At 39.8% G+C, this 18,522-nt stretch overlaps 1 protein-coding gene across 2 annotated transcripts in view; it reads left to right on the forward strand.

Moving 5' to 3' along the window:
• Positions 1-10,376: 10,376 nt before the first annotated feature.
• LOC133574152 (uncharacterized) overlaps positions 10,377-18,522 on the forward strand; it is a 23,255-nt gene continuing 15,109 nt past the window's right edge. Inside the window, exon 1 of one of the 2 annotated variants that reach the window (XM_061926229.2) lies at positions 10,377-10,812. In XM_061926229.2, coding sequence (XP_061782213.1) covers positions 10,707-10,812 — 106 coding nt within the window. In that variant the 5' untranslated portion in view covers positions 10,377-10,706. Of the gene's footprint in view, positions 10,831-18,522 lie in introns of both variants that reach the window. The other variant, XM_061926228.2, reaches the window with a different exon arrangement.

The raw sequence follows: 18,522 nt of genomic DNA on the forward strand, positions 1-18,522 counted from the left end.
ACGCTGAGATCATTATTCATGCGTTCGTTACGTCTCGTCTCGATTACTGTAACGTATTATATTTGGGTCTCCCTATGTCTAGCATTAAAAGATTACAGTTGGTACAAAATGCGGCTGCTAGACTTTTGACAAGAACAAGAAAGTTTGATCATATTACGCCTATACTGTATATACCTTTATATACATATATACATATACATATACCTATACTGGCTCACCTGCACTGGCTTCCTGTGCACTTAAGAAGTGACTTTAAGGTTTTACTACTTACGTATAAAATACTACACGGTCTAGCTTCGTCCTATCTTGCTGATTGTATTGTACCATATGTCCCGGCAAGAAATCTGCGTTCAAAAAACTCCGGCTTATTAGTGATTCCCAGAACCCAAAAAAAGTCTGCGGGCTATAGAGCGTTTTCTATTGGGGCTCCAGTACTATGGAATGCCCTCCCGGTAACAGTTAGAGATGCTACCTCAGTAGAAGCATTTAAGTCCCATCTTAAAACTCATTTGTATACTCTAGCCTTTAAATAGACACCCCTTTTTAGACCAGTTGATCTGCCGTTTCTTTTCTTTTCTCCTCTGCCTCCTCGCCGGGTTACTCCGGTTCCAGTGACCATGGATGAAGTGCTGGCTGTCCAGAGTTGCGACCCGGGGTGGACCGCTCGCCTGTGCATCGGTTGGGGACATCTCTGCGCTGCTGACCCATCTCCGCTCGGGATGGTCTCCTGCTGGCCCCACTATGGACTGGACTCTCACTACTATGTTAGATCCACTAAGGACTGTTCTTTCACAATATTATGTCACTCGACATCCATTGCTTTCGGTCTCCCCTAGAGGGGGCGGGGGGGTTACCCACATATGCGGTCCTCTCCAAGGTTTCTCATAGTCATTCACATCGACGTCCCTTATGTGGGCTCTGTACCGAGGATGTCGTTGTGGCTTGTGCAGCCCTTTGAAACTTTTGTGATTTAGGGCTATATAAATAAACATTGATTGATTGATAAAGTAATGCTATTCGATAACAGCACAAGAGAAAGCCCAATACAATTACAAATAGACAATGCAAACATTGACAAGGTAAATAACATTTCTAAGTGTATTAATAGATGATCAAATTAACTGGAAATCCTTAATAGAAAATATACAACATAAAGTGTCCATTCATGCATTTCCTACCGCTTGTCCCCCTCGGGGTCGCGGACTTTAGCTAAATGTGTTCTGGATCAAAAACCCCTCCATATTCTCCACTGCTCGCTAGTGTTACAATATCTAGATTATTGTGTAGAAATATGCGGAAATAACTACAAAAGTATGCCTTATTTATTAACCATACTACAAAAGATGTCAGTTACAATAATACATAATGTTGGATATGAAGAACATCCAAACACTTTTTGAATCAAAAATTTGGAGCATTTACAAACAGCAAAAATGATGTACAGAGCAAACTATAACCTGCTACCCAAGAATGTACATCAATTCTTCTCAACAAAAGAGGAGTAGCATAACCTTTGGTGAAAGTTGTACTTAAAGTGGAATGGATTAAGCAAAGAAATCAAACAATGTACTACTAAGATCTAGTTTAATAAAGTGTTTACAAAGTACAAAGAAGAATAACCCTGACAAACATCTTGAACCTTATTAAAAAGTGAGGTCATCTTATTCATCTCCTCATGTGAATCACAATTTACCTAACTATTTATTAATTAGAACATAATTTATTTAATTTGTGTTACAAATTGAGTACAGGAAATGAACAAACAATTGTGTTAGAAAGTGCTATGAAATGGAGAAGGGGTAGGATTAAATACCCCCTTTCGGACATGTAATGAGAAACTGGAAATGTGGGATGCATCTAATCACATGCATGTTCTAAATATATCATCATCATCATCATCATCACCATTATAATTCACACAATTAAGAGTGAATGAATGAAGCAGTGGCAATGGTATAAGTGTGTACTGTGACTCACTGTCTACCCACAAAGTGCACATTGAATCGACTTTTAGACAGAACTGCCTCTTTCATTCTCTAAAAGGGTACTTAAAGGCCTACTGAAACCCACTACTACCGACCACGCAGTCTGATGATCAATGATGAAATCTTAACATTGCAACACATGCCAATACGGCCGGGTTAGCTTACTAAAGTGCAATTTTAAATTTCGCGCGAAATATACTGCTGAAAACGTCTCGGTATGATGACGTCAGCGCGTGACGTCACGGATTGTGGATGACATTTTGGGACAGCATGGTGGCCAGCTATTAAATCGTCTGTTTTCATCGCAAAATTCCACAGTATTCTGGACATCTGTGTTGGTGAATCTTTTGCAATTTGTTCAATGAACAATGGAGACAGCAAAGAAGAAAGCTGTAGGAGGGAAGCGGTGTATTGCGGCCGACTGCAGCAACAACACAAACACAGCCGGTGTTTCATTGTTTACATTCCCGCAACATGACAGTCAAGCTTTACCATTGGCCTGTGGAGAACTGGGACAACAGAGACTCTTACCAGGAGGACTTTGAGTTGGATATGCAGACACGGTACCGTGAGTACGCATGCAGCTGCGGCTTCCAAACATTTGATCGCTTGCCAGTACGTGCGTGCCGCTATGTGCATGTCACGTATGTAACTTTGGGGACTTTGGGGAAATATATGTGCTGTATGAACTTTGGGAAGGTGAACGGTACTTTGGGCTGTGGGATTGAGTGTGTTGTGCAGGTGTTTGAGTTGTATTGGCGGGTTATATGGACGGGAGGGGGGAGGTGTTTGTTATGCGGGATTAATTTGTGGCATATTAAATATAAGCCTGGTTGTGTTGTGGCTAATAGAGTATATATATGTCTTGTGTTTATTTACTGTTTTAGTCATTCCCAGCTGAATATCAGGTCTCACAGCATCTTCCCTATCTGAATGGCTCCCACTGCCCTCTAGTCCTTCACTCTCTCTTTCCTCATCCACGAATCTTTCATCCTCGCTCAAATTAATGGGGAAATCGTCGCTTTCTCTGTCCGAATGGCTCTCGCTGCTGGTGGCCATGATTGTAGACAATGTGCAGATGTGAGGAGCTCCACAACCTGTGACGTCACGCTACTCGTCTGCTACTTCCGCTACAGGCAAGGCTTTTTTATCAGCGACCAAAAGTTGCGAACTTTATCGTCAATGTTCTCTACTAAATCCTTTCAGCAAAAATATGGCAATATCGCGAAATGATCAAGTATGACACATAGAATGGACCTGATATCCCCGTTTGAATAAGAAAATCGTATTTCAGTAGGCCTTTAAGGGGTAGCTTTTATGCAAAACCATATTTGGTTCCTGTTTTTGTGCATTTGGGATCTGCATAAGTCCTGAAAATTTTGAATCAAACCATAGAGGCTTGGCGGAAATATTTATAAAATAATCTTGACTTTCTTCACACTTCCTCCAAATGAACCTTATGGAATTTGCCCAGTTTCTGACGTCCGCGGATATCTCTCAATACGGTAAATATTTCCTACATATATCCTGAGGGAATTCTCCTGAAGGAATCAATAAAGTACTATCTATCTATTTACTCAAAGCGCTACGTACGAGGGTAGTTCAACGTAGTCTATCAGTTCCTTCTTCTTCTCTATCCTCTTGTTGTGGGGCAGCCTGGCTCGTACACATGCATTCTCCGCTGTTGCCATTTCTAATAGAAAGTGGCTTATCATTCAAATTAGTTTATGTCAGTAGTCTCGCTATAGAAGTACTGAAAACTACAACATGGCTGACGGAGAGAAGAGGCACATAAATAAGACTGCCCACAAAATGGAGCATCATGAAGAGATGGTCAGAAAGCAGCTTTAAGATAGTCTGTAAAAGATCATCTATGCAAAATTTTGACCAAAGAACCACCATTACATGTTATGTAGACCACGAGGAAGTGTTTTATATGTAAAAAAAAAGAAATATCTTATAATGACACTTTTAAGGCCAGCACGGTAGGAGAGGGGTTAGTGCGTGTGCCTCACAATACGAAGGTCCTGGGTTCGATCCTGCGCTCGGGATCTTTCTGTGTGGAGTTTGCATGTTCTCCCCGTGACTGCGTGGGTACCCTCCGGGTACTCCGGCTTCCTTCCACCTCCAAAGACATGCACCTGGGGATAGGTTGATTGGCAACACTAAATTGGCCCTAGTGTGTGAATGTTGTCTGTCTATCTGTGTTGGCCCTGTGATGAGGTGGCGACTTGTCCAGGGTGTACATTGCCTTCCGCCCGATTGTAGCTGAGATAGGCTCCAGCACCCCCCGCGACCCCAAAAGGGATAAGCGGTAGAAAATGGATTGTCAGGTTCAAACACTGATGACATCTATTAAACAAAACAAGAAGCAAAGAATTAAACAAAGACAGAATTCAATTTGGCTCAATTTGAGGAGAGACGCCTGGACACTGTACCCTTGTACAGTGTCTCAGCAAGCTCTGGCGAAAGATTGTACGCCACCTCTTTTTATTTGGACTTTCCCTGATTATGTGGCAACAGCTGTTTCTAAGAGACGTGGGTCGTAAACAGCGTTGCCTTTGGTTACAGAACAGTTCAAAAGAAAAGGTCGTAAAATAGTTCAAAGAAGCGGTGCCTGTAGGGGAGTCTGGTCCTGCTTCCTCTTCGCTTTTGTACTTCTTTGGTCAAGACAATATCTTTCTGTTGATTACAATACATGAAAGAAACAGAACACCTTCATGTTGCTTTCCCCCCTACACAGTGGAGTTTTACAAGCCCTCTTCTTGGTAGGTTCAAAGACAGAAGTTGGTCTTCTCGCCGGGAACTCATTTCAACACAAAGTTTTGGTGATAACTTAGATAAAATTATTCTAACATGGATGGATGGATGGAATGACACTTTTGACACTACGATGGCACAGGTTGGTTGCCCCAAGATTTGAAAATGGATGGCATGACTGGAATCAAAGTCCAGACTGCAAACGGTTACAAAACGGAGCCTACAAATACACATGACTAACATAGTCACATCCTGCAGAAAACTGTCAGACTAAGTGAGAGTAGATATGACTTTGTTGATCCCTTATGTCTCTGCCCTCAGGGTAATTAAGGTGAAATGTATGAACTATGCCTGGAATCACAAAGAACTTACTGCAGTAGGGCTCATCCAGGAATCTCTTTCACCCAAAGCGAGAATCATACGACTAGACCAACAAGACCTGAAAACACAGTGTCCAGCAAAATAATGAAACATTTGAACTAGGAGAGTCCTAGATTGATATCAAATATAATACCGGTCTGAGTAAGTATGGAATAATATCTGATGATGACTGTATATTCATTATACACATTATATATATATATATATATATACACATACACAGCACAGGTTAAACGTTTGGACACATCTTCTCATTCAATGCGTTTTCTTTATTTTCATGACTATTATTTACATTGTAGATTGTCACTGAAGGCATGAAAACTATGAATGAACACATGTGGAGTTATGTACTTAACAAAAAAAGGTGAAATAACTGAAAACATGTTTTATATTCTAGTTTCTTCCAAATAGCCACCCTTTGCTCTGATTACTGCTTTGCACACTTTTGGCATTCTCTCGATGAGCTTCAAGAGGTAGTCACTTGAAATGGTTTTCACTTCACAGGTGGGCCTTATCAGGGTTGATTAGTGGAATTTATTGCTTTATCAATGAGGTTCATTCACATCAGTTGTGTTGTGAATGAGAAGGTGTGTCCAAACTTTTGGCCTGTACTATATGCATATATTTGGGGGCCCGAGGCAAGGAGGGTACCTGGGGTACCCAAATAACCCCCTCCCCCACAAAAAAACACTAAACATCTTTAACCGATTGAAGCCTATCGCACACTCCTTTTTTTTTTGTCCTAAACATTTTGAATTAAACAAGAATGTTTATATAAAAAATCAATATGTATACATTTGATAAAATATGTAATTAACATTCATACAAAACAGAAATGATACCTAACTTGAACAAATATAAATATTTACACAAATATAATACAAGATGTGCTAATATCATTCATAAAATGTAAAATATTTACAATTTACACTGAAATTAACTTTGGTTAATTTAATAATTAATACAAGAAACATAAAATGTAACATAATGGACCCCAAGAGGGACACGCGGTATAAAATGGATAGATGGTTTCTATTTGAACATACTTCCAAGCTTGTGTTGCATCAGAACTGGTAAGTGGTGTGAACTCAAACTGCCCTGATGAGGTGGATGCAGACTCGGTCATGGGTTGTTCATCTTTGTCCAACTCTGAAATTTCAGTGGTAGTTGATGGCACCGTTGGAAAAATAAGGATACATTTTTTAAACATATTTTGCATGCATAAAGTGCAAGAGTTGAGCACTTTTTACATAGATATTAGCACAGGCCCTACACTCTTGGCCAGGTCTCCCTTGGAAAAGAGATCTTTGATCTCAATGGGATTTGACCTGGTTAAATAAAGGCTAATAATACATATAAAAATATGTAATTTCCATAAGTGACTGGTATGGACGGTGACTGTGAATATGTAAAACAAAAGAAAAAATATATTTGTACACATGTATGTGTAAAGTTTGTATATATGTTAAATGTATTTGAATATACTAACTAATGGCACTTAAACAGTCAGATAAGATACTTACACTGTACCTTTATTGTCACTGGTATCAGAGACAACAATTTGAGGAGGAGAGGGGGCATTGGAATTCAGTTTATATGTATTCATTTATTTAGAATGACTTTGAAATAGATATCAGCTTAATTTTACGTGTTGTACGCTGACTAGGCACATTTAAAAGCCTAAAGCGCATCTATCTTGGCGTGCATGGTGGATATTTACAACAGCATTAACCTAGGTTTGCGTGCATGCAGTAGTTTCAGTGTCAACGTGGCCATAGAGCCACGACGTAGAAGTCTTACTGGTCTTTTGCTGTTTCTTCTCTCTCGTGTTCTTGTTCCATTTCCATTTCTAGCTTTCTGAAGATTAAGTTTGTTTCATTTTTGAACAGTATATTTCTCATTAGTGTCATTGTGTATTTTACACTTTTGGCTGCTGGAAGTGGCCCTTTATTCTGATATTGTCATTGGAAACACCTTAATCAACTACTTTATGTACGCTGATGATTGGTCCATTATATCTCCCAGTAGTGCAGGGTTCCAACAGCTTCTTAACATATGCTCAGATGGAGTCAAGTCTGACATCAAGTATAACGCCACAAAGAGTATGGTAATGATATGTAGGACCAAGGAGGATCAACAATCTTATTTCCCTACTTGTCTGGTCATACCCTGTCTGTGTGCAGCAATGTCAAATACTTAGGCCACATCATCAATGACAAAATGGAGGATGACGCTGACATGCTTAGAAAGAGAAGAATACTGTATGTCCAAGCCAATATGGGGGTGAGAAAATTTCACAACTGCTCTGATGAAGCGAAGGTGTACTTGTTTACAGCTTACTGCACCCCTATGTACACGTCACCCCTCTGGGTGAGGTTAAAAAAAGAGAGCTTGCGCAAACTCCAGGTTGCATATAATGACTGTCTCAGAATCCTGCTCGGAAAGCCCAGGGGTGGTAGTGCCAACAATCTTTTTTGTGATTTAGTGATAAACACCTTCCACGCCACGCTGAGAAAACTGATGTTTAAGTTTATATGTAGACTGCAGGGGTCCGAGAATGATCTTCTTATACAGATAACCAATCCTAGATGTAGTTATGTTAGGTACCAATGCTGTATATGGAAACACTGGTATCTGTGCATTTTATAGAATGTGTAGACACATTCTTAAAGTATATATATATATACTTATATATTATATATATATATATTTTTTGTTTCTACTGTTCTTTATTTATTAGATGCCTTTTACTGAATATGCAAAAGCACTGTTTTTAATATGTGATAAATGCCTTTTATACTGTATTATGTTTGTTTTATGTACTGTATGTAAGCAGGCAGATAGAAAATTAAACAAACTGACTAAAAGTAACATCATACAGATAAGTATCACCTGGGGGGGGGGGGGTTACCCACATATGCGGTCCTCTCCAAGGTTTCTCATAGTCATTCACATCGACGTCCCACTGGGGTGAGTTTTTCCTTGCCCTTATGTGGGCTTTGTACCGAGGATGTCGTTGTGGCTTGTGCAGCCCTTTGAGACACTTGTGATTTAGGGCTATATAAATAAACATTGATTGATTGATTGAATGAATCAAAACAAAGCATAAAGACAATTAAGGGGTGGTAAAAAGGTTAATTGTCAACAGTGAGCGTTACATTTGTCCTATAGTGTCTTTATTTTAGCTACAGTATGTACCTCATCATACCGCCCCAGGTTGAGACAAATGTTTTGGGTGTACCCCTCAAATTATAAGTATAGCATGAGGTCCTTAAGCCACAGGGAGGCATTGGAGGGCAAACTGTGATTTCCACTCCAACAAAATCTTTCTACGAGCTAGTAAGGATGCAAAGGCAATACTAGCCCAAACGTTTTCTTAATTTTTGGGGAGTTTCGTAATATTCTAAAAAATGCGCATGGCGTCAACTTAAAAATATATCTGCAAGATGTTTGAAAATATCAGTCCAGTAAGCTTTCAGACAGGGACATGACCAACACTGTGTGTCATGTTCGCAGGGAAAACATTAGTCAAACTTCTCAGAGGGTGAGATAACTCCTGGAAATGACTGTCTTAGAATGGCCAAAGGTATATCTTCTTCTAATAGATTTATTACAATCTTTGCAAGCTGGGTAACATTTGCTGTTGTCTGGAACAACATGGCACACAAACAACTATCAGAAATGCAGCCAATATTACATACAGATAATATGTCATGAAACATGGAAAAATAAACTAAATACACAGAGGACATAAGTAAAGGAAATTAAATGAGCTCAAATATAGCTACAAACGAGGCATAATGATGCAATATGTACATACAGCTAGCCTAAAAAGCATGTTAGCATCGATTAGCTTGCAGTCATGCAGTGACAAAATATGCCTGATTAGCACTCCATAACAAGTCAATAACATAAACAAAGCTCACCTTTGTGCATTCACACAGAGCATAAAACGTTTGGTGGACAAAATGAGACAAAGAAGGAGTGGCATAAAACCCATCTTTCTGTGGCAGCGTCGGAGAAAGTTACACCTGTAAACAAACTGTTGAGTCACTGTCCACACAACGGTGAGTTCAAGGGCCGCTGAAATTAGTAGGACAAAACGGCGCTCGCCAAATACTCTCGTCAGCGAAGCATAAACACAAACATATTGAACAGTGGGCTTTTTAACAATTAGGAAGGTTTGTGTCGTGTTTGTCCTCCTACAGAAACCATATTACAACAAAAAAATATTTTTCACCCTATCTTTTTCCCATTTTACCAAAAATAAAAATGCACAAAACCTCCTCTGTTCTGTACATAATTGTCCAGGTTACATTATATTGTCATCTTCCTCTTCATGCAATTTCATCAAGGTGACAAAAAAACATGATACAAACGGCCTATTATATGATTCTACCAAGTTGGCATTGGCAAAATACAAACACAATACATATACATACAACACGTTTTATTCTACTTTGCTAATTTAACTAGCAAAACCATTTTGTCAAACATTTATTGTGATTCACTGTCATTGTCAATTCAATGCATCACACTTTATGTGGTTGTTTGTAATGATACATTTGGCCAGCAAGTAGTGTCTTGTGCCGAAGCATGCATTGAAGCAAAAAAAAACCTTGCTTACCTCTATTTTACAAACTCCAGCACCCCCCCGCGACTCCAAAAGGGACAAGCGGTAAAAAAATGGATGGATGGATGGATTTACGTCTTCTACGCTCTGCACACATTCTTCTTATGTGGTCCAATTTGGGAGAAAGGTGGGCGTGGCTCAATGTGGTGATGCTTACTGCCGGTTCTTCTGCGCAGGCGCTATATATACAATACGCATGCGCAAACACACCACTCATTTTACAACTTCACTGAAAATATTTTTTTTTAAAAACACCCGAGAAAACAACGCATGTTCATTAAATTTGTTTGGAAAACAAAAACAGTTTTCGAATAATGGAGCACTTCAGTTATTACCGTGAAACGCAAGCTTAATTATAGTTACGACAAAGTGACAAACAATATGTCACCGTGTTCGAAGCAAAGAGGAAAAAGGAAGTCTCGAATATGCCTAATAAAACGATGTGAATGTATAAATGTTGTAATTTTTTTAATGTATTTGTCCACTATTTGAGGCTATAGATATATACATATGCACACAGGTTCAAGTAAAATGTATATGTATATTTATATTGCATTTACAATGCATATATTTTGGAAAAATTCCGTATACTAGGAAACGGAAGTGGTTGACATTTGGCGCATGCGCAAAGAGATCGGACAGTTCTGCTAGATTAATGACAATAACGTCAAGCTTGCTAGCTGCAATATAAGCAAATATAAGATGAAAGAAGCTAGCTGGGCGCTAATAAGTCGGTGTTTATGCTTGTCGTCTATTATATACGTAGTCATGTCGTATAACATACATCTTTAATTCGTCATGTCAGGATAAAAATCGTCTTAGTGCGCGGGAAGCTTCTCAGGCTAGTTTAGCTTGCTAGCAGCCAGCTAATAAAGAGAGTCGGAAGTATTGAACACGTCAAAAATCGGAGATAAAGTCTAAGTGTTAAGTGTTGTGATTGTGTGAACATGTGCGAAAGAGCGATAGCAGAGTACGAGGTCAAACGTTCTCAAACAGAAGATGAGAAAAATCGACGACGTCAACTACTGGACGCTGTTTTCAGGAAACATCAAGGTGTGTTACTCCGAGCAGGTTGGTTTAATTCTTACTCTCATATGTTTTCTAACTATATATTTGATAATGTACTGTTTTTTTATATTCATGGAAACAAGACTGGTACAGGGCTCATCTTGTAACAAGTTTATAACGACATATATGAACATATAAATGCTTGAATGTATCAACATGTTCACACAAAGTTCACATTGTCCCTAAAACACTGTACTTGTGTTGATATTTTGCATTGCAATCAATATAATTCATAATTATTGGCTAATTTCACCCCCCCCCCCCCCCCCCCCCCCCCCAATGGCGACCGGTGCAATGGACGTCGAGTGGATCTAGCATAATATTGTGAATGTCCTGTCCATAGTGGATCTAACATAATAGTGAGAGTCCAGTCCATAGTGGGGCCATCAGGAGACCATCCCGAGCGGAGACAGGTCAGCAGCGCAGAGATGTCCCCAATCGATGCACAGGCGAGTGGTCCACCCCGGGTCCCGGCTCTGGACAGCCAGCACTTCATCCGTGGCCACCGGACCTGTGCCCCCCCTCCACGAGGGAGAGGGGGGCAGAGCAGAAAAGAAAAGAAACGGCAGATCAACTGGTCTAAAAGGGGGGTCTATTTAAAGGCTAGAGTATACAAATTAGTTTTAAGATGGGACTTAAATGCTTCTACTAAAGTTGGCCTTTCGGAAGATAGGAATCGATCCAACATCTTTTTAAAGACAATATATCGATTTCATCCATAATAAAATAAGCAAACATTGGATTTGAGAACGGCAGACTTTCTATGAAGTTTAACACTTTTAATGATAAGGACATTATCTGTCTGCCCATCGGTGGCGTCATCAAAACAAAAATGATGGATATCTACTGTAATCGAGACACTAGAAATTTTTAATAATTACAACACACGAAATTGTGGCTACAGCACGATTGCAAAAGCCACAACAAATAAAATCAACACAACACAGTGATTTAAAGCCACAACTTAACTTTAGGCCACAAAGGATGCGTAGGACAAAAAGGAAGTGACAGCGGAGCAAGTTTTGCAGGCTGAGAATTAAACAGTGTAATGAACATAGTATATAAATATTATTTAAAAAAAGTTATGACTGAAAAAGGGGTTACTCTTACCGTATTTTCCGCACCATAAGCCGCCCTGGGTTATAAGCCGCGCCTTCAATGAACGGCATATTTCAAAACTTTGTCCACCTATAAGCCGCCCCGTGTTATAAGCCGCATCTAACTGCGCTAAAGGGAATGTCAAAAAAACAGTCAGATAGGTCAGTCAAACTTTAATAATATATTAAAAACCAGCGTTCTAACAACTCTGTTCACTCCCAAAATGTACGGTAATGTGCAATCACAAACATAGTAAAATTCAAAATAGTGCAGAGCAATAACATCAATAACTTAATGTTGCTCGAATGTTAATGTCACAACACACAAAATAAACATAACGCTCACTTTCTGAAGTTATTCTTCATTCATAAATCCCTCGAATTCTTCTCCTTCGGTGTCCGAATTAAAAAGTTGGGCGAATACGGGATCCAAAATGGCCGGCTCCGTCTCGTCGAAGTCATTGCCTTCCGGAAAGCTCGGACCACAGTTGTGACCGAAATATCCGCCCAGGCATTTACGATCCACTGGCAGATGTTGGCGTATGTCGTCCGGCGCTGTCTCCCTGTCTTAGTGAAGGTGTGTTCGCCTTCGGTCATCCATTGTTCCCACGCCGTTCGCAGTCGTGCTTTAAATGCCCTGTTGACACCAATATCGAGCGGTTGGAGTTCTTTGGTTAATCCACCCGGAATGACGGCGAGTGTTGTATTTGTGTGCTTCACTTGTTTTTTGACACCATCTGTGATGTGGGCGCGCATGGAGTCGTATATCAACATGGAGCACACAAAGGAAATGAAACGTAATACCCGCGCGCTTCTTCTTCTACGGGGGCGGGTGGTTGCTTACCGTAGAAGAAGAAGCGCTTCCTCTTCTACGGGGGCGGGTGCTTACCTTGGCAGTTGCTTACCATAGAAGAAGAAGCGCTTCCTCTTCTACGGGGAAAAAAGATGGCGGCTGTTTACCGTAGTTGCGAGACCGAAACTTTATGAAAATAAATATTTATATTAATCCATATATAAGGCGCACCGGGTTATAAGCCGCACTGTCAGCTTTTGTGAAAATTTGTGGTTTTTAGGTGCGGCTTATAGTGCGGAAAATACGGTACTTTAATTCATTTGTTGCACCCTCGTCACCAAAACTTCTCCGCTGTCACTTGTGTTACATCTTTATACTGTTCTGTGTTTATGAAAATGAGAGTAGTAGCAGGTCAAACCACTGCTCATTTTTAACCTGAAAAACATTTCCATCCATCCATTTTTCTACTGCTTTTCCCTCTTGTTGTACTTAATTTCTCACTTAAAACTACTGTGAACTTAACTTGGTTGTACTTTATTTTTTATATTAATATTGTATTAGTTTATGTTGAAAAACAACAGCAAAAGTAGCAGGTACATCTACTGTTAAGCGGTTGGTTACTGTACTGTTACCTCTTGTTAATTCACCTTATTCAAACAAAATGTGAATGCATTGGCCATTCATAGTTTTTACTTGCTTGTTTGTATCCACAATTCATCTATACTTATTTCCCTTGCAAGAAATACCAGGAACATAGGAAACTTCACCTGTTGTGTCCAGTATCCAGTATTTATTTTACAGTCACACTGGTTGATTTTTTTTTTTTTTTACTAAATCGTTACTGAATCGTTTTGGATAAAATTTTCCCCCCAAAATAATATTGTCCCTGAATCGTATCGACAACCACAAATTCTGAATCGAATTGTTGTTAAAAAGAAATGTTACACCCTCAGTAGGGTCAATACAGTTAAACGTATTTCCAAAACAATTAATGCAACTTATGTGTTCACGTACAGAGAGTTTATAAGCTATTTTCCAACTCCTGTCTCTAACTGGTCTTTTAAATAATGATCATACTCTAACACGCCATACAATGAATCAATATACTTTACAATATGCTTTGGTGCCCTCCCCCTGCCGCATAGTTACCCACAGGGTACCAACAGGCACCTATTTTAACCCCATAACATTACCACACGCTTCGCCGTTCTCGATGCACTCCCGCTTGTTTCCCGAAACAAGGAAATGCTCCCGCGCGAACGAACTGTCACTACCCGACCGGTACTGGAAGACTTGATTGGTCCACGCATGCGGCAAGTTTACGTCACTTCCTGGCCTCGCAAAATTTTACGATGGAGCTTCTGCGACGTCACGTTCTGACATATTTGAATGTTTTATTAATGTTTTGTGTAAAAACAATAGCTTGCCTAAGAGTAAAAGAGAGCACAAATATAACAATTAACAAGGGGTGGATTCAAAAAATCAGGGAGTATTATCACCCCAATTTTAAACACATTTTCTCTTCTGTCATTGCAATGAATGACTCCCATCGCGTAATTTATTTTTATTTTTTTCAAACGAGGCACTTATCTTTAAATCTTTATTGAATTGGGAATTGATGTAGTTGATATAAATAAAGTAGTAAAATAAATAATACATATCGATTTATTCGCCATATAAGGCTGCTGAACACAATGTTCAGGTTTCTCTAAGGATCCATACGGTTTCAAAATGAATACTGTATTTTTAAATAACGTTTGTTTTGTATGTAATATTGTATATAACATTGTTATTGAAGTAAAGATTACAAAAAAGAACATGGTATCTGTCAGGTTCAAACACTGATGACATCTATTAAACAAGACAAGAGGCAGTTTAGTTTGCAAATACATCAAAGATGCTATTTTAATCCATTTCTAATGGATAAAGCTTTGGCCTGGACAAGAGGTCATCAGGTGGTCCCCAACGTTCACAGAGTGTTTCGACCCTTAACCACAACACTCTCCGGTTGGTGGGTCAGCAGTGATTGGCCAGATCACTGCCCCTCTCATCCAGGCTTCCAGCTATTGTCCTCTCTTTTATGCCAGAGCCAACAGGAGGCTCTCTCTGCCGCTTCTCCCAGCCTACGAACGGCTGTTTTCCTCAAGTGACCTCTCAATCCGACCTTTGTCATCAGATTCCACACAGATTGAGCAGGGAATCCTCGACATCCAACTTCCACTGTCATCAGCTATGCTGTGACAGTGGAAGTTGGATGTCGAGGATTCCCTGAACAGAGACAGAATTCAATTTGGACTCAATATATTGAGGAGAGTCGTTGTATCCTTCTACAATCTCCAGCTTGCTCTGCCAAAAGATTGCACTCTTCCTTCTTTATTTGACTTTCTCCTCCCACCTGACCACATCTGCTTCCAGAGGGAAGTGTGTCGTAAACAGTGTTGCCGTTGGTTACCGAACAGTTCAAAAGGAGAGGTCGTAAAATAGTTCAAAAAGAGTTCCATAAAATAGTTCAAAAAGAGTTTGTCTGGAAATTGTGCAAATCCTGTCATCTCTCCGCTTTGAAGTCCTTGGGCCAGAACAACATCCTTCTGTTGATTACCATACATGAGAGAAAACAGAAAACCCTTCATGTGGCTCTCCCCCTTACACAGTGGAGTTTTACGAGCCTTACTGTTAATAGGCCTCAACGACAGCCCCTGTCCTTTTGCCTGGAACTCATTTCAACACAAAGTTTTTTGTGATAACTTACAAACAATTATTCTAACAATAACAGTGACTGTGGGCACGAACATAGCTGCTGTAAAACAACTTAACAGAAGTGACGTAGGCCTCGCGCATGCATTGACCGATCAGGTCTTCCGGTATCATACTGTAAACGTAGCTGTTGCTGCTTTCCAGCAGCATTTTACGTCACTTTAAAGGACTTTATGGCAGAGCCGGCTGAGCATGGATGTCAACAATGTAGCAGTCTGCTTTTAGCAAAGAGGGAGATCACAAAGGAAGATAAATTAACAAAACCCGAAAAGGAACTCCTTTGTTTATCATAAGTTTGGATTAAAAACATCTCAGCGACCAAACAACGGTCATTCGAAAAACATGCTGCCAACGAGTATGTGCCATTCGATCAGCCACCGATCGGTAGCGGGCTATTTTCGTCTACAAGTATGTGATCTGCCATTAATGGTTGATACCTAATAATGCCGATCACAAACGCTAATATTCTTTGGCTGAAAAGCTGGCGGCTAGTTATGTATCCCCATGCACAGTGTAGAGGCGTTCTCTTAAGGCAGGGGTCGGCAACCTTTACCAGTCAAAGAGCCATTTTAACCAGTTTCACAGATTAAAGACAACAATGGGAGCCACAAAAAATCTTTTGAATTTTAAAATGAAATAACACTGCATACAAAGTTTTTTTTTGCTTTGTGCAATGTATAAACCAGGAGTCTCAGACACATGGCCCACACCTTAATATGAAAATTTAATGTTAGTGCGGTCCGCGGATTTTATATGAATGGCGCTTGACAGCGTCATACTTGTCAACCCTTCCGATTTCTCTGGCAGACTACCAATTTCAAGGCAACTGTTCTCTCGAACGTGCCGTGATGGAACAGCATTTGGCACCCACTACAACCAGCGTGCCGGTCCAGCCACACGTTGTATGGAGCTTCTGCTTACTCACGTAAGTGATAGCAAGGCATACTTGGTCAACAGCCACACAGGTTACACTGACGGTGGCGGTATAAAAAACTTTAACACTCTTACTAATAATGCGCCACACTGTGAACCCACACCAAACAAGAATGACAAACACATTTCGGGAGAACATCTGCACTGTAACACAACATAAACACAACAGAACAAATACCCAGAATCCCATGCAGCCCTAACTCTTCCGGGCTACATTATACACCCCCCCCCCTCCCGCTACGAAACCCCGCCCACCTCAACTGACGCACAGGGGGGGGGGGGGGGGTTGATGTGTGAGGGAGCAGGGTTGGGGTGGGGGCGGGGTTTGGTGGTAGCAGGGGTGTATAATGTAGCCCGGAAGAGTTAGGGCTGCATGGGATTCTGGGTATTTGTTCTGTTGTGTTTATGTTGTGTTAAGGTGCAGATGTTCTCCCGAAATGTGTTTGTCATTCTTGTTTGGTTTTGGTTCAAAGTGTGGCGCATTATTAGTAAGAGTGTTAAAGTTGTTTTATATGGCCATCGTCAGTGTAACCTGCGTGGCTGTTGAACAAGTATGCCTTGCTGTCATTTACGTGTGCAAGCAAAAAATGCATATAACAAAAGGCTGGGCTGGTATGCTGTTACTACAGATTGTAGAAGGTGCTAAATGCTGTACCATCATGGCACTTCCTTATTATTATTGTAAGGGTGAAAATCGGAGAATATTAGTTTTCTGCGAGAGGCACTGAAATCCGGAAGTCTCCTGGGAAATTCGGGGGGTCGGCAAATATGCAGCTGAGCCGCATCAGAGTGATCAAAGAGCCGCATGCGGCTCCGGAGCCGCGGGTTGCCGACCCCTGCCCTAAGGTAATAATAATCACCTCCATTACAGCAAATAAACTGCATTTCTTAGTATCTTAAGAATCATCAAGTATTATCACTGGAGGTCTAGGCTAAACATGTTAGACACAGAGAGAAAGCCAGGAGCAGGCATGCTAATAGCAAAGCTAACCTAGCTTGAAACAACACCTAGTAAAGTTGAAGAACTTTAGATGAAACCATGTTACAGCAGAATGTAACTAGGAGATTAATAAGTAGATTATTTACAGTCTAAAGAGAGGATAATATAACAAGAATTGTTGATGTGTAAGCATTGTCACAGTCAGTCTGTTTACTGTTACCAAGTTTTGACTATATAAATGATGTACGTTGAAGTAAAACATTCTAAAAAATCCTGTATAACATTCTGACAATAGAATTGCATTTGTGTTCAAATATTTGGGGTCTTTTTCAAATTTAATTAAGATTATGCACGCATGTAATTTGTTGTGATTCATCCTAATTTATCAAAATGCAAAAGTGTGAGTGTTTCGATTAAAAAATGTATCATTTGACCTAGGGCTGGGCGATATGGCCTTTTATTAATACCTCAATATTTTTAGGCCACGTCACGATACACGATATCTATCTTGATATTTTGCCTTTGCCTTGAATTAACACTTATAATCATTTATAATTAACACTTGATGCATATAATCACACCAGTATGATGATTCTATGTGTATACATCAAAAGATTCTTGTTCATACTGCATTAATATATGCTAATTTTAAACTTTCATGCAGAAAGGGAAATCACAATTAAGTCAATTTACCAAAACTGTATTTATTAAAGTTATTAAGCAGTGGCACAAACATTCATTTAAATTCCAAAACAGAAAGTGCAAGATTGTCAGATACATTTTAAAACAAGTTATTAGTGCATTTTTGTGCATGATGTCACTAAGATGACATATCAAAACAACACTAAATTAAAGTGCACTTTTTGTACAGAACGCCACTACAATAGTTTAAAACATATAAAGTGCACTTTTGTGCATGATGTCACACAAGATATTTCAATAACTGTCAAATAAAAATGAGCTGCATAATAGGAAATCAAATAGTTATGTGGTAGGTTACTGTGGATGTTATCTCCTTCTGTTATTGACTATTTTTTTAATACAGTGTTTTTGTGGAAATTGTTGCTTGGGTATTGTTGGCTGTGGCACCGGCCGAGATGTTGACATGCGGAGTTTCAAGCACTCTTCATTCTCTAGCGGGTGACTTTTCAAATGATGCTACATTAGCAGTGGTGCTA

The sequence above is a fragment of the Nerophis lumbriciformis genome, linkage group LG31 (genome assembly GCF_033978685.3).
Source record: "Nerophis lumbriciformis linkage group LG31, RoL_Nlum_v2.1, whole genome shotgun sequence".
NCBI lineage: Eukaryota > Metazoa > Chordata > Actinopteri > Syngnathiformes > Syngnathidae > Nerophis > Nerophis lumbriciformis.